This window comes from Denticeps clupeoides, chromosome 4 (assembly GCF_900700375.1).
Source record: "Denticeps clupeoides chromosome 4, fDenClu1.1, whole genome shotgun sequence".
NCBI classification, from domain to species: Eukaryota; Metazoa; Chordata; class Actinopteri; order Clupeiformes; family Denticipitidae; genus Denticeps; species Denticeps clupeoides.
Window position 1 is genome coordinate 4,179,097 of NC_041710.1, and position 21,556 is coordinate 4,200,652.

The 21,556-nt window shown below is 44.0% G+C and overlaps 1 protein-coding gene across 1 annotated transcript in view; it reads right to left on the bottom strand.

The window, feature by feature from the left end:
• kcnh2a (potassium voltage-gated channel, subfamily H (eag-related), member 2a) overlaps nt 1-15,277 on the bottom strand; it is a 35,544-nt gene extending 20,267 nt beyond the window's left edge. Inside the window, exons 1-5 of the mRNA XM_028976051.1 lie at nt 15,162-15,277; nt 14,613-14,843; nt 5,135-5,302; nt 4,267-4,689; nt 2,346-2,557 (exon numbers count right to left, since the gene is read on the bottom strand). Of these exons, the coding sequence (XP_028831884.1) occupies nt 2,346-2,557; nt 4,267-4,689; nt 5,135-5,302; nt 14,613-14,843; nt 15,162-15,237 (1,110 nt within the window). The 5' untranslated portion in view covers nt 15,238-15,277. The remainder of the gene's footprint in view (nt 1-2,345; nt 2,558-4,266; nt 4,690-5,134; nt 5,303-14,612; nt 14,844-15,161) is intronic.
• Nucleotides 15,278-21,556: the final 6,279 nt, after the last annotated feature.

Consider the following 21,556-nt stretch of genomic DNA (forward strand, 5'->3'; position numbering starts at 1 on the left):
CAAATATTTATGTTCAATGTCATGAAAAAACACTAGATAGCGCTGTCTGGTTGGGAATGTGGGAGCGAGTTGTCTGATGAGCAAAGTCACCATTTCATATTAGACTTCAGATGAAAACCTTGGCTGAATTTTTAAAAAATTAAATGATATTTTTTGGTTAGTACCTATACGATAACCTGGTGATCTAAACCAGCAAAAGAAGCTTGCAGATGGACAGAACGAAGGAAATGAGCTGCTCTCTTGCGTTCTCCGGACTTCACTCATTATATCATGCCTTCAAGAGTCTGACTCGTCCTGAAGGTAAAGCTGGATCCTACATCCGTTCTCCTCGCCTATCAGTATAACACATTTATTTCTGTCCATTGGAACAACATTTGAACAAATGTCCCTAACCAGAACAAGGCACAATTCCAAACAAAATTTCTATGGGGCAACCGATGTTTTTGGAAAAAGACAAGACACTGCCACCCCACCTACCCTCATACGTCAGCCAATTATCTCACAGATGGGATGGAGTGACCTTGTGTAATGCTCACATGTAATGACAGCCTCTCCCCAGGAGTCACGTCCTTGATGTACATGAGGTCACAATGCTGTACATATGGCATTCCCAAAAGAAACGAGCCTGCCAAGACACAGCACACACAGACCTACTGAACACAGAGGCTCAGAGCCACTGTCTGACACTGGGTGATTAATGCACCGGTGTCAGGGCGAACTGGGTCGGGGCCCTGGAGAGACTGGGGGGGGGGGGGGGGGGGGGGGGGGGGGCAGAGCCGATTGGGACACACGGGTGGAGGAGGAGGAGGTCCAAACGTCCTCACCGTGCAATGTCAGGTCTTTCCCCAACATCAGCACAGTGTGGCCCTAAGGCTAAGGTGGCATAGACTCACCTCATAGAATTCACCTTTCACCCTGTCTGACGTCAACAACGAGCCCCGCCGCGAGCCTCTAGAGAGACGGGGGCTGGTGACGTTCCGGGAAAGCTATACGTAGACGGAGCTTTCCAGCGCGCTCCACGCTCGTTTGAATGAGTAGGGTTGTGTTTTCATAGTCAAATGATTTATGGCTGCTTTGGCCACACATTTACATGGCGCACATATACAACGCAGGACCTCGCCGTGTCACCCAGCAGCAGCAGCCAGCAGCAGGCAGTCCTGTAATCAGGTTCTGACACGATGAAGGTAGAGGCTTACACAGCTGCTCTCCTCAAATGCGACAATCCTGTACAACATCATTACCGTAGTAATGAACGGAAAATTCAATAACTGAGGGACATGAAAAGATCTTCAAGCATTAAAAAGTCTTTTTGTATTTAAAAAAAAAAATGTCCATTGCGCAAATATTTTAGGCTGCAGCAGCCTAACTTTGTAAGCTAATGATCTCCTACAAGAAAAAAGTCTACGGATGGAGAACATTATTGTATTGTGGCTCAGAGAACAACAGGAGAACAGAGTGTCTTTTTCTGGACATACAATGTCTAAGACATCTGCACAGCTTTAAAGGTCCCCTATCATGAAAATGTCACTTTGAGAGATTATTATTTAGCATAAAACCGAGTTCCCCTAGCCTGTCTACGGTCCTGCAGTGGCTAGAAACGGCGTGTTTTGGTCATTCTGCTTCACCGTTCAGACAGCGACAGCTCAGGCGGTCGGATCTGGAATTTGTCCTTTTATGTCGTCATAAGGGGAAAGGTTACCTCACGTCATTTCGGCGAATGTCTCCTCACTTCTATACGCCTCTCTCCTCCTCATTTTCATTTAAAGCCCCAGACACTGAAACGGCGCGTCCTGGGAAATCTCATTGTGGGACTGGATCAAAGTGGCTGTAATTCTGCACCACGGCTGAAAACCACTGACATGGAACTACACAAATGTAATAACTGTGATTGGTCCACTTAGTAGTAAAATATTTTCTCAGTCTTACAGCTTCCGGTGGGAATTGTGCAGCAATGCAACTAAATACAATCATCATACCTAAATTAACCAAAAATATCTGTATTTTACAGATAATTAATAAAAAAGACTCGCATTATGTTGCGATGTCTTGTTGAAAGTTGCATATATTTAGTCTGCAAACTTAGTATGTCAGCAAAAACTTGCAATCAAACAAGCAGCAAACATGCATTCATGTCATCGCAGCTTTCAGCAGTCATATTTTGCAACTGTCATCAATTGGCCAAAGAAAGTATAGCAGTTTGTGCTATACTTCAGAAGAACAAAAAATGCCATTTTGATACAATCTGGATACCATCAGCTCGGTTAAAAATGGCCAGTGTCATTAAGCAGCTTCATGCAGTTCGCAATTAAATCTCATTGTAATTAAAGTCCATCTCTTGAACTCACCTGTGTAACTTTCTCAGTCACATTGTGAGTGCGGTCTATGAGCTTGCAGGGGGCGATGATATCGATCTCGCTGGACGGGAGCGCGATGTAGGAGTCCAGCTTGCAGTCTACGAAGGTCTGGGTGCTCTGTGCAGCTCGGCGGAAGGAGCGGAAGCGGAGGAGATCCGAGTCTGAAGTGGAGTTCTGCATGCTGGCTTTGTTGTTCACGGCACCTGAGGAAAACGGTTCAGTAGAAAAGGGACAGAGAGAAAGAATGAAAGCGTCAGACCATGAGAAGCATCCCACATTTGTACTGGTGCACGGCTGTTTGTGAAAGCTCTACATACAGGCCGCTTTTGCAACCTGGCTGCTCCTCATTTTCATAAGACATGTGTGCCTGGTCACCATGATGCAAAGCATGTCCGGGTATAATGTATAGGGCACAGGGAGTCACTCTCCCATCATCCCAATTACAAGCACATGTTCCCTGAACCAAGTCACACTCAAATATTGAGAAGAAGCTGGACTACAGAACTAGTTATGCCATCACCTGGTCACTTGACTGAAAAGATTTAGCAAGTAAAGTAGTAAAAATGTGCATAAAATAAGCTAAATCAATATAATATCATGACTGATGAGGATAGACATTTTTTGAACAGCTTACAGAAGCTTATTCAGTAGCTTCAGCAGCGACACAAGCTGTATATATTAGGCCTTTAATAGAAAAGGTGGTTTGTCGAGGTGAAAGTGATTTTTGTCACTGTAAGCACGGAACGATTTGGGAGCAACGGGCAGCCATGAAAGGCACCCGTGGAGACGGTACCTTGATCAAGGGGCACCTTGATGGGACTTGAACCTGCAACCTATGCTTTTTAAGCCCCTGGAAGTCTGTTTGCATTTTTTTCACTCCACGATGGAATGTGGTCTGACGTTCTACTAAACATTTAAAGATGTAGCAGTGTGAGTGACCCCTCCCAGCAGCATGCGCAGCTGAACCCTGCCTTGCGCAGAATCGAACCCGTCGCATGCCGACCTCTGTTGAGAATTAAGAGGGGAGGAGGAAGCACGGTGAGCATGGAGGGTAAACGATTCTTCTGTCTGCCAGCATGGATAACTTCGCCCCACCACACCAAAGCGCACTAAATCAAAAGAAACAACAACCAGAGAAGCTGGTCTTTTGGGGGTTGGAGTTCTGGGTTAAAGGGGGGTGCAGTTGTGATGTTTCCGTTCCCTCTCTGTGTTCGAAGTTGTTAATAAAACTGACACAACATATATATTCATATATTAGTGGGGCAGTGGTGGACTAGTGTGCCAGAAAACCAATCCGTAATCAGAAGGTTGCCGGTTCTAATTCCAAGATGATACTGAAGTGCCTTTGAGCAATATACCATCCCCACACACAATTGTTTATGTGTGTGTGTGAGTGTGTGTATATGTACACACACACACACACACACACACACACACACACACATATATAATTATATATATATATTATTTTGTATAACCTTTTGTGTGTTTTTGTGTGTGTGTGTGTATATTTATATATATATATATATATATATATATATATATAGAGAGAGAGAGAGAGAGAGAGAGAGAGAGAGAGAGAGAGAGAGAGAGAGAGAGAGAGAGAGAAAATGACTGTAATGAAAATGCATAATCAGACGTTCTGATGTTTTATTTTTACCAGGCTGAATGCTCAATTCTCATTGGCTGACAAGTGTGCCTTAAATCAGTGTAATTATGTACCTGTCACTTTAACCTGCTGAAAGAGTAGAACTAATTCCTTTTATCAATGTTAACATGTAGAAAGAAGAAGGGTGTATGTTAAAGGTTCTTTGTGCAAGTCGTGCAATAAAATCCTTTAACGCACACCTCACCATGGATTGTCCCTCAAATGTGACGTCAGCCTGCAGTGCCGGGAGCCGTGACCTCTGACCTGTGCTACTGGGTCGTGTGGGGAGCTTGCTGTCCCAGGTGTAGTGGCTGGGTGACGGCAGGGGCTGCAGGCTGCACAGGCTCTCACAGGAGCGGCTGTGGCTCAGGCTGCCGATGGAGGCCGAGGGCTCCGGTCCCAAACAGTGCAGCCGTGGGGAAGACTGGGAGAAGCCCTGGGAGAAGCCCTGAGAGAGGTGCGAAGTGGGGGTCGGCTGTGGCCCATCAGGGCTTCGGCTCCACAGCAGCATGGGCTGAGGGTTGACCATCAGGTCCTGGCGTTCCGGCAGGGCCAGGAGTTTGTCCAAGGCCACCGACTCGTGACCCAGAGATGGGAGACGGCCGCAGTGCTCCCCTTCATCTGACAGAGACTGCTTACTGCTGTTCAGAGAGCGCAGCAGCGGAAAGCAGAACCTGTGCTTCCGACCTCAGAAAGAAATGAAAACACACACATAATTTAATCTGCTGTATGAACATTACCTGTGGTTTTTATTAAACTTTTTATTAAGCTTCCTCTGTTGGCAGAATAATATTTAGTTTTTACCACAGTGGTTATGGGAGGTAGTAGCCTAGTGGGTAACACAGTCGCCTATGAACCAGAAGACCCAGGTTCAAATCCCACTTACTACCATTGTGTCCCTGAGCAAGACACTTAACCCTAAGATGCTCCAGGGGGGGACTGTCCCTGTAACTACTGATTGTAAGTTGCTCTGGATAAGGGCGTCTGATAAATGCTGTAAATGTAAATGGTTATGTGTTCCTTATGTTTACCATCTAATTAGCAGGAATTCAACATTATTATGACCATATAAAAATGTACTCAGAGATTTTTTTTTAATAATCTTTGATCTATATAACCATCTCCACAATACCTCTAGAAAGCCAGGGCAGGGTCGGTTTGTGGTTGGGTTCCCGGTTTGGGGAGACGTGCACAGATTGGTCCAGCTGGTCAGCCAGTTCAAAGTTAAGGATGAACATGATGACCAGGCCTTCTTCGTTTTTCACTGGGACCACATCCACAAAGCAGGGAAAACACACACCTGTGAGTGGTAAAACACACACAAAATGCAAGTAAGAGACAAATTACTACCTCTAGTAGATGCTAAATATTCCTATGGAGAGAAATGTTATTTCCTTTATAAAACAACATATATCATTTGCATGTCTGCCATGTAGAAGCAGCTAAGCAACTAACCCACACTTCTAAAATGCTGCTCCAATTAACTGAATTTAATATGATGATCCCGAAATTCTGTTTCTACTATTGTAAAAACAGTGTTATTTTATGAATGTGTCTTTTTTTAATAAGTGGAATGTGTTACAAAAATGGATTTGGAATGTGTAACATTTCTCTTGCAGCCCCTTTACACTGGTAAAGCAGTTTCTCAAAAGTCTCCACCAGAGGGAGACCGCTGCCAAGATAAAGCAACGGTTATTTATCCTGGTGCAGATGATTTCTCTACCTGGACTTTGAATTCACATTGTCATTCTATGATATCTCCTCTAGCTACCAAACATATTAAATAAGACTTAAAACAATACCCAACTCCAATATTAATCCAGTTTTGATCTAATTGCAAACATTAATGATACATTTTAAAAAATTTAATTGAAGAGAAAACCAGAGCAGGCAATATTGAACACTATGTATGAACCACATCCTGTGATGAGATCTGTGCCTGAGAGTGAAGAACGTCCTGCCCTGGGATCACCCTGGCAGAATCGCACCCTCCATGCCCCACCAGCATGAGCCACGGCACCCACTCTGGCACGGATTCGCCCTCAAGGACAGAGAGGGCGAGGGTGCATTTTCTCTGGGATTAGCGCTCCGTGTTCTACAACGCACTGGGCCGCCGAACCATCTGCTGCAGCCGGTTACCTAAACTCTGCCGGAGACAGAAAACTCCACAACATCATAGCTGTTCGCCCGTTGAAAAGTGGGAAGGACCTAATCCATGTGGTTCAGTGGATGTGAAAAAAAGGAAAAAGAAAAACAAGAACGAGGAAAAGGGGGATCATATGTGTGACGAGGGCGTCTCATCCATACACACGAGTGCCATTCAGCACCAAGGACAGCGGCTGATGTCACAATCGACAAGGATAATTCCTTCAGAGGAAGGGATCTGTTTTCATAAGCACATAAGCAGCATATAAACTGAAATGAATGATGGGATTTCAACCCTCAAATGGACACTGCCCCTCCCCTTCCTGTTGCCTTCACTCTTCCGTTTCATCTTTCCCTACAGGTTATTTTTCATTCCCCTTGAAAATATCCATTAAATGGATGACATTCATGTGATGAAGTAACCTGACGCCTGAGATCATTTAACACAGGCGCGAAAAAAAAAAGAAGAAGAATGTTGCATTGAGAACCAATCAAACCATTCACCAGCAGGAGATTGACCAACATGCACCAATATTGGATTTGTTCTCGCCACTGATTATTGATTATTGGAAGTGTGGGTGTTTCATCATTGCAATTAAGTCAAGTAATGCCTGCAAGAATGGACACAATGCGTCTGGCCTGTCACAACACGGCGCCATTCCAGCAACAGTGGAAAGCCATGGATGAAGAACGGCCGTTTCAATTATTAAGGGCCCTCAAATGACTCCAGTCATTACTCTGCCTAATTATAGCCAAGCAGGCCATTAACGCAACATCCAGACAGACGATGGGGGTGATCCTCCATCTCCAGGCGGCAGGATGGTCCATCTCACAGCGACCCTCCTTACTTCCTCTCCCCCGCCCCCTGGGCTCCTCTGGCTCATTTTTAGCCATGGCAAAAATGCTGCATTGGCAGAAGACTGATATAACACGGGGCTCAATAAAAACTGAATTATAAATATCCTTCATGCCGCATGCATTCTGCTCTTCGTGTAGGCAGAGTCTCGGATTTCTCTCCGCTTTCTCAGTTTCTCTCTGTGAGTTGGGTTCTGCAAAAAAAAAAGTTCCTGTTTGTTTGCTACTGAGTCACCTTGGGCTCGTCCAGTTTGCTGGAAGTGCTGAACATTCTTCACAGGGCTTTTTCTGTGTGAATCTTCAATGGCCTAACATGCCTTTACAACATTGAATCCTGCAGACTACATTTACATTTACAGCATTTATCAGATGCCCTTATCCAGAGCGATTTACAATCAGTAGTTTCACGGACCCTGGAGACACTCAGGGTTAAGTGTCTTGCTCAGGGACACAATGGTAGAAAGTGGGGTTTCAACCTTGGGGTCTTTTTCTGCATATACGATATTAAACTATATTGCATGTTGCAGTTGTTTTATACTGTTGTGTTTGAGAGACACCATCAATCACTCACATACTTGGCCAATAAAAAAACGATTCTGATATTCACCACAATTTTTGGTCAAATTTGTACCATAATGGTCACAACCAACCAATCACCACATAACTTATGTTGTGTAACTTTGTTTGTCCAGTGACATCACAAATGGAGGATTAACTCCAAGTCATGTCCAACATTACTTTTACTGCCTTCACTTCGGCCTTTAGTCATTCTGCACTCTTTCTAGCTTTACCTTCCCCAGAAACTCTGGAGTAGTCAATGGTGTGATGTATTGTGCTGTCGAACTGAATTGTGGGACCATCACTTCACATTGCATGCTACAGAAACTTAAAGGTAACGTGATGTGAACACGTGATGTGTTGGGTCACAACAGTTTTGCACCCTTTTCTGCCATGTGTGTTCCATCATAATCGACCAGATCGACCGTAATTGATGACTTATTACAATCATATAATTGCCCAGCACAATGAGGATGCATTACATCATCCATTTAATCCTTTTAGCACACATGGTTTCTTTTTCATCAATTAACTCAAAAGTGTCTCCCCACTTTTTCTTAAACAATTGTCAGCATTGCCTAATTTTTCCTGGCTGGAGTATTGATGGAAAGTCCACATAATGATGCATATCATAAATAAGACATTTCCTCACTTCTCCCCACCACTGGTTTAGATGCATTAGTGTAGGATGATTACATGATGAATCCATTGACTAAATACAGATTTGGAGTAACTTTAAGCCACAAACAAAATATATTTTTTGATTTCAACTGAGACATAAAATACATGAGTACAGTACAGTATTGTATATATTTAAACTCAATAAAATAACAATAAAATACATATTCTCCTATTACCGTAGATGACCGACCTTGAATGAAATCAAGCACATCACTGCAGAACATTCCAGAGAGAGTTGTAGGACTTAACAGGAGATAACACAAAGCTTAATTTATGTGTAGGTCAGTAAACCCTGTGACCTCCTGAGTAGAAGTACCATGGGACTGGTAAAGCGGAGTTAATCTACAATGTTCCCCCAGGCCCAGAGGTCATCGTATTACCACACCTAGAACTGTTTATACATCCACAGAAAGACACCCCAGAAGACCAGCCCAATTCCTCAGGGAAATGCACCAGAAGAGTCTTCACGCTTCAAGCCAATTGCCCACACAGAAGGTTTAATTATATTCTTGCTGTGCACAAGGATTTTAGTACCCTTTATGAAGCCCCTCTGCACCAATGCAGTCGGCAGTAATGGTGCATTATGTCCGGAACGTAATTTCATGCACCATTACAGGTGTGGCCAATATGCGCGGTGCTTTCGAGGTTTCCCTAATTCATTTATCTGCATAAGGAAACAGTTACTTTATTATAACTTATTATAACACAGGTTATTATTGCATTTTGTCCCACTACCATACAAAACATACCTGGTCAGCAATGACTGTGGTCATGACTGAGCATTGAGTACAATTCATTAATATGAACAATATGAACACTGCGTGACTCAGAGAACAATGTTGCTTGAGAGGATTCTGGAATAAAGATTATAAATAAAGATTGTCTCTGTCTGGATAAACGTTCTGTTATCCTGCTAGACTGAAACTCAAATATTGAACCATACGCAGTAAACCATCACACAAAGCCACGTGATACGGCATTTGTCAGCCTATTGAGAAGAGAAAGTGAATAATACCTCTGGGAAAACATCTGAGACTAAACCAATCCAGTGGAAGGACAAGGATCATTTTATAAAAAAAAAAAAAACACGGTTTGGTGGATACATATTGCAGCTATAAAACATGTGACAAAGTCCAGTAGCATTTTAGAATAACAAGCCCCAGAAACTGGTTTGGACCTGGCCAGTATATCTTGAGTGAGGAAAGGTTTCCTTTTTAAATTAACTTAAATTAATCACATGGATTTGCCTTAATATTTTGACATTTCCAAAAAATGGATCACAGTTAAAAGAACATGATTTGATCATGTAAGAATTACGTGTTTAATTTTGGTTCAGTGCCAAATCACATTTGATTACCTTAAACCATCAAGCTGAACTAACTTAATATGTATGGTTTGAAAGAATGCAAAGGAATTAGGACAGCCTAATCTGTGGAACCAATATCCACTATTCAATTAAATAAAGTAGTTCGGACCGGAGTTTCACGTAGTCTTGTGTTATTATGTTTCCAGGTTGTTATCACCTGTGTAATTGTATAAAGCTGTCCTGTTCGTGTCTGTTCGCCGACGGGTCATTGTTTGGTGATGTTCCCTTGTCGTTTGTACTATGTATTAAACCCCTGTCTCGTGACGGCGACGTATGCATCCTCCTTCCTCGCCATGTCCAGCCATCGCAACAACAGAGTATTGAGGTGAACTTTTGCTATTGATCCAACACTTATGTTCTGCACCAAATTCTTTAAAAAAAAAACATACAATGTGACTTCCTGGATTTTTCTTTCACATTCTGTCTCTCACAGTTTAAGTGTTTCTATGATGGTAATTCCAGACCTCTCTTATCTTTTTTATATACAGCACAGGCCAAAGGTTTGGACGCACCTTCTCATTCAATGTGTTTTCTTCTTATATTCTAGTTTCTTCAAAATAGCCACCCTTTCCTCTGCTTTGCACACTCTTGGCATTCTCTCGATGAGCTTCAAGAGGTCGTCACCTGAAATGGTTTTCCAACAGTCTTGAAGGAGTTCCCAGAGGTGTGTAGCACTTGTTGGTCCAGCTCACCCCAAACCATCTGGATTGGGTTCAGGTCCGGTGACTGTGGAGGCCAGGTCTCCACGTTTTGTTAAGTACATAACTCCACGTGTGTTCATTCATAGTTTTGATGTGAGAATCGACCAATGTAAATGGTCATGACAATAAAGAAAACACATTGAATGAGAAGGTGTGTCCAAAATTTTTGGCCTGTACTGTAGGACTGAGTTGTCCCCAGTATCTTACCCAAATTCAGTCTTGGTGCAGAATTATAGCCACTTTTATCCAGTCCCACACTGAGATTTCCCCAGAACGCGCCGTTTCGGTGTCTGTAGCTTTAAATGATAATGAGTAGGAGAGGGGCGGGACGAGGAGAACGGCCTATAGAAGTGAGCAGGCATTGAAATGACATGATCAACACCATTCACCAACCACAATGTTTGCCACAGACAGGACGTTGTTTAACCTTCCACCCTTCCATGATGACGTAAAGGGAGAAATTCCAGATCTGGCCGGATGAGCTGCCGCTGTCTGAACGGCAAAGCAGAATGACCAAAGCACTATTTACACCTATTGCCATTTCTAGCCACTGCAGGACCATAGACAACTAGTACTAATGTTAAATAATTTCACAAAGTGAAATTTTTAAGTGGGACACTGCCATCAGTCACTGCCAAACACTGTAATTACATGGCCCACAATTTAAAAATGTGCAGTTTTCAGTACATATTTACAGTTACTAGCATTTGGTGTTCAGTAGGTCATTCTAATGTGCATGGGAATCCAACATAGAACTTCAGAAAAATTATTTCACTCTTCACCACAAAGATGATGCTGAAATGTTATGAAACACCGCATCAAAGTATTGCAAAGTCAGGATAAAAGGCAATCGGTAGAATAAATGGATATCAAGTATTATAAACATTAATACATTAATATCACATTAATAGTATAAACATCAGATTGATATGAGTTGAATGTAATAAATCTCAATGAAAGTCTCCATCAAGGTTAGGTGCTTGTTGCAATGGTGTGAATAAAGTATTGGCTATCCTAGGGTAAATCAAAGACTTATAAATAATGGAAGTGCATTATAAAATCCCAGCAGCGGGAGAGCAACATGAAAAATTACTGAGGTGGCAGGTAGGTGCAATATTATGGCTTTTATCAATTCTATAATATAATTTCTCCAAAGGGAAGGCTTTGCACGAAATAAAAGACGTGCTTTTCATGAAAATAGCTTTCAGTCTCTGCTTCCTGTACATTCAGGCGCATTCCCGATTTTTATTTTCAGCGTGGCTCAAAAAGATGGTTGGCAAGAGTTGTTCACTCTTTAGTTGAGATGATTCTCACAGGGCATTTGAAGGAGAAGGCAGTTAATTTGGTTTATTTTGTATAATAAGGGATTTCATTAAGCGGATTATTTCACACAATCTAAGAATGGCAAACATTCTGTGCAAATAAGCATGTCTGAGGTCGACAGCAAGATGCACGATTACAAAAGGGCACCCTGATTCTCTTTGGGAAGACATGAGCTCAGGCTGAAGCCCCACCTGGACTTCTCTGGACCCGCATGGCAAAATTGAGAAATGAAATACAAACTGTAATGCTTAAAACGGCCAAAGGTATTGCTGCAAAAACACGTGCTTTGTGCAGAAAAGCGGTTTGAGACTCATTTTCAGGCTTTTTAACAGGTCAAAAAATCCCATCTATTGAAACAAAATAGATGTTTATTGATCTTTAGGTAGCTGCTAGGTACTTTTTAAATTATTAAAAGCAGCAATACGTACACAAAATCATGCGGCCTGTATACGTACTTATAAGCTGTATTTGCGACTGGTTCAGCCAGCAGACAAGTTTCAAAGTGTGAATTACAAGTGAATTAAACTTTAGCGACCAGATCTTGCATAATGTCGATTTAAAGGCCATTACTTTACTTTACTTTACTTAGCAGACGCTTTTATCCAAAGCAACTTACAGGAGGAAAACACCAGCAATTCCTTCGATTTCTATAGATTTTGAGTTTACAAAACCAAGAGCCCTGATAAGGCCGAACTTTTCAGAAAAAAGAACATGCTCGGAAATTGTTAAGTGCTAGACGAAGAAATGTATTAATTTATTTAAATTTTTTTTATTTTGTGCAGTGTGTGTGCATGTGCGTGTGTAAGTGTTAGATTCGTCTGAAATACTTTTTGAATAAGCGTGTTTTCAACTGCTTCTTTAAGGTGGTAGTAGTCTCGGCTAGTCGAATGGAGCAGGGCAAGTTCCACCAGCCAGGGACAACAACGGAGAACAGAGTTGATTGGAATCGGAGACCCCGTGAAGAGGGGATTTTCAGTCTCATTTCATTTGCCGATCTGAGAGAGTGTGCAGGGGTGTAGCTAGGTAGTATTGTATTGATGTAGGAGGGTGCAGTTCCATTTACAGCCCTGTAGGCAGCATCAAGGTCTTGAACTCAATGCGAGCAGCTACCGGGAGCTGGTGGAGGGAGGTGAGAAGAGGCGGGACATGGGTGTATTTTGGCTGATTGAAGATGAGACGGGCTGCCATATTTTGGACCATCTGGAGTGGTTTTATGGTGACTGCAGAGGCTCCAGCCAGGAGAGAGTTACAATAGTCGAGTTTGGAGATGACCATTGCCTGGACCAGGAGCTGTGTAGCCTGTTGCGAGAGAAAAGGCCGAATCTTGCGAATGTTGTAGAGAGTGAACCTGCAGGATCTGCAGATCGCAGCAACGTGATGGTTCAAACTCAGTTTGTCATCTATCCAAACTCCAAGGCTTTTTGCAGATGCCGTGGGTGTTAACAGTAGCGAGCCAATTTGAATTGAGAGGTTTTGTTGAGGGGAGTTGTTGCCCGGAAAGATCAGAATCTCGGTTTTGGATAGGTTGAGTTGAAGGTGTCGCTCAGACATCCATGCCGATATGTCCATTACGATTTGTCCTGAGATGGCAGGTCAAGTCTGGAAAACACTGAAATTGTGCACTGTCCCCCACTGTAATTATATGGCCCACAATTTGAAAATGAGTAGTTTTCAGTACATATCTACAGTTACTTCATTTGGTTTGGGACTCAGTAGGTACGAGCTGGTCACTCTGGAACCACTGCCTGTTGGAAGAAGCGTCACTCCTCCATTCTGCAACTCGCACGCACACCACGGCACGGCGTACCGAAGCGCGCGCGCCTCTCCGGCTTCTTACGCAAGCACAGGAAAATCCAGAGCGTTAGGCCGTGGGATTTGCGCTACGCTGCGAGTAATCGTCCTTCAAGCAATCACGACCCCGTGTCTCCCGCTCCCATTGTTTTGATCCTCGCGCTCTCGCCCACCTGTCCAGGAAAATCAATACGTCATCCCGACAAGCTGCTTCTTTAAATAGTGGAGGAGGCGGGACTGGCCATAATTAGGACCGCGCCACGTCTGTGTAGGGCCTCCATTATTCAGGGGACACCCTCGCTGGAGATAGACAACATGCTGCGGGAGTAACGACGCCTTCATATTTCACAGTGCGGTTTTCTAAAAGAAAATTTTACTAATATAAACTGAGCAATTTTTTATCATTTTCATAATAAAAATTAATACATTGATTTTTCTTGTGCCAATTCATGGCACATTGTTATAGCTCTTAAAAAATGAGACTGTGAGAATAGTTGCAATTAATGTAAAAAAAATATATAGAAATATAAAAATCTATGGCATTTCTATGGCCACACAATACCATGTGATTATACTGTACTAGTTTTGCTAGTAAACCCTTAAGTTTTACACAGGAAATGCTTTTTGCTTTGTCCGCTGCCATAAGAATGAAGCAGCAGATGAGTGATACAGCAGTTGTGCCTTTTCTATTCTGGGACGGGTCCAACAGGTGCCGGTCGCACCGTGTCTCCTGACACAAGAGAACGTCTCTGTTTCTGTAGCTCACGCACCCGGACCGACGGGAACCGCAGCGGACCTGAAACCATTAATGGGGGAACCCACATGTTCTCCTTTCAAGAGAACAGTTTTACTTTAAAACAGGAAGTGACCACATGATGACCAAGAAGTCGTAATAAACACACTCTCCACGCACGGCAGAGGAATTCAGCCGGACCCAGAGCCCTTACGCCCACTGTTGGGCACAGAAAGGGTGGTAGTAGCCAAGTGGGTAACACACTCGCCTATAAACCAGAAGACCCAGGTTCAAATCACGCTTAGTACCATTGTGTCCCTGAGCAAGACACTTGAGTCCTGAGTGTCTCCAGGGGGGGGGACTGTCCCTGTAACTACTGATTGTAAGTCGCTATGGATAAGGGCGTCTGGTAAAATGCCGTAAATGAAAGCGGAGCAAGGAGCGAGCGGCGGCCCACCGTCTTTCTTGTAGAGCGAGATCTCCACCTTCCTCTCCTCGGAGCCCAGCAGGGCTTTGGCCATCTGCGCCACCGCTGACCGGCCGGTGCCGGGCCCGTACAGGAAGCTGCAGGTGCAGGGCTTCTGCATGACCTCGGCACGCGTGTAGCCGCACATGCCGCAGAAGCCATCGTTGCAGAAGATGATGGCGCAGTTCTCCACCCGGGCGTTGGCGATGACGAATTTGCGACCTGGGGGAGGGATGCCATTCGCCGTCAGGACCCGCAGCCTGCAGTGCGGTGCATTGATTTTGTGCCCATCTTACACACCGGCCTCCGGGGAGGCGAGCACAACTTTGCCAGAATGCATTCTGCTCGTAGATTTAACTTTTTATGTCATAAAACACTGATCTGGCTGTACTCGGTATTATAATGAATACAAATTATTACAATAATACAAATGTGCATGACAAAGACTAACTTTCCAAAACCAGCACATGTTACAATTTCATGCAAAAATGAGTTTCAACATGATACCGAGAAATAAAAGGGAAATTGTACGCAACTCACTTTGCCCTTCGAATTTCCGAATGATCGTGTCCAGGAAGGTGTTCTGGGGCGCGACGTGTCCCCGTCGGACCGGCATGGCTGGCGTCCCCGTCACTTCACGGCGACATCTCCGCGCCTTTCGGAGGTCCCCGCTGGCATCTGAGCGTCATGTGACGCGCACTCCGGGATCTGATGGTCGGGGCGCTCCCCCCTCTTCCTCCTCCTCCTCTTCCTCCTCCTCGGATGCGCGGCTGCTTTTGCCGAGGACGGCGCGGGAAAAGAATCGCGATTTCGCGGCAAAAAGCAGAAGCGAAAGTTGTTCCGTGATGATGCGTTCTTGTTACGGACAGAGTTGCCCGAAATAATGAGAAAAGTACATTATCCTACATGTATTCAGTACGGTACTCGTTACAAGCGTTCGGAATACTTTTAGAATGCATATAATAATATGTATTTTTGGCTGATTATAATAAAGGAAACATAACAACAAACATATTTGCTAGGTCTATCCATAAACAACTATTCAAACTTAAAATCATTCATGTTGAATGTTTAATGATATTTGCATGAATTAAATATATTTTTGGAAGCAAAGATCATGCCTTGTGTTCCAATATTGATAATACCTGGTGTTTGGATATCGGCCAATGGTGATCCAATAATAGTTTTTACCAGTAGATTCCTCTATAGCATAATATATATTACTCTATACTTTCTATACTTCCGGAGTTTCATGTTCGTCTCGTGTAATGTTCCCTGATCGTGTTCACCTGCTGTCTATTTATATAATTGTATAAAACTATCCTGTTTTTGTCTGTTCGCCGTTGGGTCATTGTGCGTGTTCATGTTCCCTTGTCTCGTGTAGTTTGTATTAAACCCCTGTCCTGTGATTGTGCGAATGCGTCTTCCTTCATGCCATGTCCAGCCCACCCATGACAGAATGACCCGACCACGTGGACGCAGCAGATCTACGCTCCGCTGAGATCCAGGGAACCGTGGATGGTCGGGAGGACATCTGCTCCACAGATCCATGTCCAAGGTTCCATGTATGGACGTCCCCTGACGCCGCCGTCTCGTCCGGATTCCAGCGACGCACCTCCGGTAATCGCCAGTTCCCCGCCATGATCCATGTCATGTTTTTAATCAGTTCCCCAAGCGTGACAGACTCTCGGCAGCCTACGAAAGCTACCGTGGGGTCGAGAGGATCTGTCACGTGGTCCATGTTCCCCCTGGCGATTCCGGAGGCGGGGGAGTACCGACGAATCCGTGCGACCGGACCTCGATGGCCTACGAAAGCTACCGTGGGGTCGAGAGGATCTGTCACGCTGTCCATGTTCCCCCTGGCGATTCCGGAGGCGGGGGAGTACCGGCGAATCCGTGCGACCGGACCTCGATGGCCTACGAAAGCTACCGTGGGGTCGAGGAGACCGGTCGCGCAGTTCAGGTGCTCCCGGCGTTAACCGAGACGAGGGAGGCGGCGAACTTTCCAGCGGGGCGTGCCGGAGACTGACCGGAGTGACGGAGCCTGCGGACGGCGGACAGGATGCCGGTCCCCCAGGCCCGAGCCTGACGCCGCCGGTGCAGGACAACCGCCACTCGTCCTTATGGACTTCTCCCCCCTTTCATGGACCGTTTTGTGGGCACTCCCAGGTGGTAGTGCCTTTGAGGGGGGAGTACTGTCATGATCCGGACCGGCAGGGGTTACTCCGGATCCGGACCGGAGTTTCATGTTCGTCTCGTGTATGGTTCCCTGATCATGTTCACCTGCTGTCTATTTATATAATTGTATAAAACTATCCTGTTCGTGTCTGTTCACCGTCGGGTCATTGTGCGTGTTCATGTTCCCTTGTCTCGTGTAGTTTGTATTAAACCCCTGTCCTGTGATCGTGCGAATGCGTCCTCCTTCATCGCCATGTCCAGCCCACCCGTGACAGTATAATATATACACGAGACTTACTTACTTAGTCCTACATACGTCACTTAAATTGTTTTCTTTACTTGTGAAGTGAAACACTGCAGCACAGCATACGGTGACACAACAAAATGTGTCCTCTGCTTTTAACCATCCCCAAGGGTGTGCACCTATCCATAGTGGAGAGCACAAGCACAGTATGCAACAGTTTGGTTTGTGACAGCTGCAAACTGTTACCAAAAACTCTTTCAGTTAAAATCTGATACTCCGCCCTGGCAAAACAGGTCACCACTTGGGTTTAAACACCGGACGCTGGAGCCTTTGACTGGTTAATTATCAAAGTGGTTAATATTTTTCTGCTGGCAACATAATTATTTAATCTTCATCTTATTTAATCTTAACTGGTGCACCAGAAGGCTCCTGCATTAAGCAACTAAGGATGTCACTTAAATGACTAAAACCGGAACATATTAAAATCTTGAAATTCTTAAGGAAGCCTAAAGATAGAAACTTGACATCTGAAATCAGATGTTAAAAAGAAAAAAAAAAGTATTTCCACATGCACTATTTAATGAAGACTGGAATAAGATATTATATTGCTGTAACAAAGCCACTTTGTGAAACTAAAATTTCACTTTGCTAGGGAGCACAAAGACCAGACTCGTTCGGAAAAGTTCATATAATGTGTTGTGTCCAGATTGGCCGGCTCAGTGTAGGGACGTGAATGAAGTGGGGTCTACGCGTGAAGCCCCCTGAATATAGGGAAATGGCAACGGAGTGAATAAAATTGTTGTATTCATAGTTGTGGTCCTAGGGAACCAGGAACTGATTACTTCACTGATGGCAACACGAAAGCTCCATGTAAGTCACTCTGGACAAGGGCATCTGCCAAATGGCACAAAATGCCTGTGGAGAAAGTCCCATGATCTTGGGATCCTTCAGTTGCATTATAAAACATGGCATGGCCATATTTAAAGACAAGCAGGATTCATCAGCATCTCTTTTCACATTTGGATAGGCCACCAGTTACAACTTTAACCCACTGGTAATCTTGCCGGAGAAGACTTTGCACAGTGGTTTCTCTCCCGTCCCTAAAGACGAATTAAACACCGGACTGAAATAAATGATGCATAGAGACTGCATGTTGAAATGCGGTGAAACAAATAGTAATATATGTAACTTTATTGTGAATTTTATTCATATGTTTTAAACGACTATGTAATCACTGAGGCTGGGCGGAACAATGACCTCACACCTTCAAGGTCATGGGTTCAAATATGAGCCATGGCTTTGTATCTGCGCAGTTTACTTGGATTTCCTCTAGGTTCTCCGGTTTCCTCTCACCATCCAAAAGCATGTGCACTTGCGTGTGCCCTCTGGTGGGCTGGCTCCACAGCCCTGTGGCCATGTCCCTGGTGTGGAGTGAGAGACAGCCACACGTGGGAAATAATGTTTGGTTTCGAGTCGCTCGTCCAGTTGAGGGTCGTGGAAGCAGCGTGCTGAGCAGGACAGACTAGACATCGCTTTACCTCAGCAACACTCACCAGCCGAGGTGGGATCCCGAGAAAACTGGGAGATATAATCTTGCCAGCAGTTCCTGGGCTCTCCACCCAGCCAGATTTTGGAAAATGCTCTTTAAAATTTTTTTTATATTACAGCAGATTTATTCCAACAGTATTACAGCCAGACACTGATATTACATGAATTGATATTACATGAATTCAATCACATCACATTAGGCAGTGGTGCAGTGGTACAGGGCAGTGGTGTCCAAGTGGTTAAGGAAGCGGCCCCGTAATCAGAAGACCTGCAAGAGATCCTTTTTTAAAGCCTTCGTCAGAATGCTACATGGCTGTGACGCGTCATGGTTGCCAAAATCAGATAAACACAAGTGAGAAGCAGACGCACCCAATGAGAACTGGGTTTCACGTGCTAGTGATTTGTTTCCAGGAATAAAAACTAAAGCAACAGATCACACTTTAAACAAAATATAAATTCCGTATTGTAGAAACGTTTTATTCAGTAGTGAAACTAATTAAAGGTTTTAATTCAAATTCCCAACAGTAATTTTGAAACGGTTCAGGAAGGGACTATCTAAAGTGTAAAACACACAAATAATTATGATTAAAAAGTGAATGTAGTAATAATGTTGATTCTGGTATGTAAACTCTGATTTCCTAAAAGTAAAGGTCTACAGATGGAGAACAATATCGTCTTGCTGCTCAGAGTCTTTTTCTCTCCACACATCATGTCGTTGTGCATATGGAAATTCCGCAATAAACACTTCAGGTAAAACTAAATTAGGCTCGTCTTTCCTGATTTGTATTGAATTTTTGCTCAAAAAGAATCTAAAATATATAGAATATAAATATATTCTATTATATATATGTATGAGGGTGTGGCAATTCTTGCCAATATTTTTTCTTGCCAACTGGGCACTAGCCCAGGTTCAGTGAATAGAATTTCATTGGGTCATATATTCTAGGTGTAGGAGCTGCGGCTTGTGGCCTAATTGCTTTTCCTGGACGCCGGAAAACCCCCGTAGTGTCTGGATTAATCAAACGTAAAAGACGTAAAAATAAATCTCATTGCTTTTTCCATTCCTTCGCTACTGCTCAGTAATTTATTAGTGGTACATGCAGTGCATGTTATTACTTGAATATTTAGTTGGCAGCTTAAAACCCATTTTGCCACCCTCAAGATGTTGAAGGTCTGAGTGACGATGGAACCTAATGGTTCCATCGTCACACAGATTCTTCAACATTTTCATTTATGTGGCAAACCTGGCTGAATGGTGTGCGCAATGAAACTGATTGGAACCACAAAGTGGTATGTTGGGAGGACTGGAGTCGGTTTCATTGTTTGGGACTGGAAACGCATTTTAAAAAGTCGGTGGGGACAAGCGTTTCTTTTTCGGGAGGGACAGTCATGGGATCATGGTCCTCTGTGAGCTGCTGTTGTAATCCACCTGATTCAGCTTGTCTGAAGATGCTGTGATCGGTTTGCCAAGTTTTGTGGTTTCATGGTGCCTGAAATGCCAGGCAGTAATTCATAGTACAGCGCCACCTACAGGAGTGGAGGTTGTAGTCGCACGCTGACTCTCACCTCTGCTGACCTCACTGTGGGCAGCAATCAGAAGGTTGCCGGTTCGAATCCCGATCCGCCAAGGTGCCACTGCCATTTGGCAGATGCTCTTGTCCAGAGCAACTTACACTGAGGTCCCCTTGATGAAGGTCCTGTCCCCACACACTGCTCCCCGGGCGCCTGTCATGGCTGCCCATTGCTCACCAAGGGTGATGATTAAAAGCAGAGGACACATTTCGTTGTGGCACCGTGTGCTGTGCTGCAGTGTTTCACAGTGACAATCGCTTCACTTTCACTAAAGAAAACGGATGAACAGCACCACCTGGTGGACTAAATTTGTATACAAAGATATCGATATTTGTGAATATGATTGTCATTGTGACATTTGATGTCCCTTTATCAATACAATATCACTGTGTAAAATATCACGATATATCGCTGTATCAATAATTTCTCACAAACCTTCTTACAACCATAGTGTCTCCATAGTGACACTTAACTGCCATGAATGTGGTGTGGTTGTAGCCTAGTAGGTAACACACTCGCCTATGAAAGACCACAGGCAGGGTTGGCAGCTGCAGAGTCCTTGCTGTTTGTTGACTTGACCAGTGGGGGGCGCTACAGGACTGAGAAAAAAGCCAAGACCGTGAGTACACAGTCCCCAAAGGAATTTAGTTGTAAAAAGTAATTGAGCCCTCAGCACTTCCTGTGTTTTAAACCCCTCTAAAGACCTTCATTCTGTGTTGACACCAACAATTTTGATCATTGAACTACCATAATAATCCCTGTTTCACTCCATTTTTAGTTTTTCCATATTATTAGCTTTTATTTAACCTTTGTTGTCTTTTTTTGTGATTAGTCTTGCTGTTAGATCTCAGTATCGTTGGAAACCTTGAATTGTTTTCCACTAAAATTATACCAGAAATTTCGCTTCTGGGCAACATTCGTCAAATACGCGTTTTCTGGGAATTTAGAATTTCCAGCCTTAACCTGAGGAACAGTAACACATTGTCCAAACGGCGTGCGTGCCAATAAACACCTTATCTTATCTCCCGATATGTCCCTGTGACTAATTTTTATAGCTGCAGAGAATGTTGTCATCCATGGATCTGAAGGGCGGGTGTGTGTCTCTGTCTTCAAAACCACGGGGTTAAAAAAAAAAAAATTAAAATAAAATACTCACCTTTGTTTAATCGAATTGGATTTACGGACCAAAGGGTTAGAGGTCAGACAGAAGGAGCACGGACATGGACATTTCGCTTCTGGTGGGATTAACACATGGAAACTCGGCGCATTGGTGAATGGTGGGACTGTTCCCTGCTCTTGCCTTGAGGGCACAGTTGACGGGGCGGGCCATTTGCGGTGTTTACCATTACACTGGTGCCTCCCGGGCAGCCTCTGTGAAAGCCAGTTTCTAGGT